At 47.5% G+C, this 1,567-nt stretch overlaps 1 protein-coding gene across 1 annotated transcript; it reads left to right on the top strand.

The window, feature by feature from the left end:
* Positions 1–278: 278 nt before the first annotated feature.
* LOC135384360 (uncharacterized) lies at positions 279–1,134 on the top strand. Its single transcript, XM_064613565.1, has 4 exons — positions 279–441; positions 536–632; positions 699–820; positions 929–1,134. The coding sequence occupies exons 1-4, from the start codon at positions 279–281 to the stop codon at positions 1,132–1,134; spliced, it is 588 nt and encodes a 195-aa protein (XP_064469635.1).
* The last annotated feature ends 433 nt before the right edge of the window (positions 1,135–1,567 follow it).

The following is a 1,567-nucleotide window of genomic DNA, read 5'->3' as shown; positions in this document are numbered from 1 at the left end:
ATTTAAAGGAAAATTCCACTTACTTTGTGGTCCTGACACCTTTAGACACCACTGTATATGTTAGAACTCCTCCAAACCACACAAAAAACCTCAGTTCGATCTCACAACTTCGTCTAAACACGATTTAATTAGCAATAGGTCGTGTCGGTTTCGCGGATCAGTGACGTAGGCGCTCCGCCGTCTGCAACTTCCGGGTCAATTTGCTCCTGTCAGCTGTATTGGCACGTGCATTCGACGCTTGCTGTTTCGACTCGTCCGACGCGAAATAAGTACCCATAATGGGTGGATGCAGCACGACGAAGGGTTACCGCATGTTTCGTGTACCGTGGAACGTAGAAAGTCGAAAAAGGTGGGCGGCAGCGATCGGTAGACTGGGCAGAGATGGAAAGCTCTGGATGCCATCAACCAACAGCCGACTCTGCAGCGAGCACTTTGTCCACGGTATAGTAAAGTTTCGTATACGTAGTTTGACTGTGTGGATTCAGAAGTGATAGAGGAAGACAACCTCACAATGTATAATGGGCGTCGTGTACAGGATGCAGCAGCCACGACCCAGGAAACGTGGATTACGTTCCGAGCGTATTTCGTCACAGCCAGAAACTTAGCGAGAAATGTGACAAGAAGATTGAAAGGTTGGTTTTTAGTCTGTGTGTGTGGGACGTCACAGGTGCATGACTTGTTTTAACCTCACATCACAGCTACAAGCGCCGGTCGCGCGTTGCCCAGAAGCTGGCAAACCCTCTTGCTTTCGAAGCATCGTCCTCAAGTACCACTGAAGAATGTGTGACATCAGAGAATGACGTGGAAGACATGGAAACTGGTGAGCTTTTAGTCCATCAACACATGATTGTTGACACCACAAAAAGTTTTTTTTTTTCTTTTTGGCACTGTTAAGCTGCATTGTACTCATCCTCGAAATATCGTGCAGATGCCATGCCGCCATCTCTTCCAAATTCCAATGTGCTGGACGCAGAGGTGCAGACTGTTTCGTGTGGGACCCTGTGCACATCCTGCAACATTTTGCACACGAAAGTGGACACACTGACGCAACGCATACAGGAACTGGAAGGTGCCAACAAGGAGCTTTCTGCACAGTTGGCAGAGCAACACAATGTGAAATATGAAACCATTTAGTACCGTTTGCTTGATTAATCTGCTTTATACTTCAGTAGACACAGGTCCTTGATGGTACATATATTTTCAGGCATTCCCAAGGCAACATTCCTTGCACTACTGGCTGCTGTTGTAGCCTGCCTTCCACCAGCACAGACAAAGATGCCACATTCTGCTCAGCTCCTCATGGTCTTAATGAAATTGAGGCTGGCACTCACATACCAAGACTTGGCATATCGCTTCAACATCCACAGACATACTGTCAGCTCCATCTTTAAACTGTGGATAGGACCCCTGGCATCGCTGTGTGCCAACCTCATCACCTTTCCAAGTCCCTGAGTCGCACAAAGCTGGCTAACAAAGAAGGAGAGAAAGAAATTCCCACGGTTGCGTGCTATCATAGATTGCACAGAGGTGAAGGTGTCACGGTGAGAACCCATAAGTCATCACTACA

This window comes from Ornithodoros turicata, chromosome 2, assembly GCF_037126465.1.
Source record: "Ornithodoros turicata isolate Travis chromosome 2, ASM3712646v1, whole genome shotgun sequence".
Lineage (NCBI taxonomy): Eukaryota > Metazoa > Arthropoda > Arachnida > Ixodida > Argasidae > Ornithodoros > Ornithodoros turicata.
This window is presented reverse-complemented; position numbering and strand designations above follow the sequence as displayed.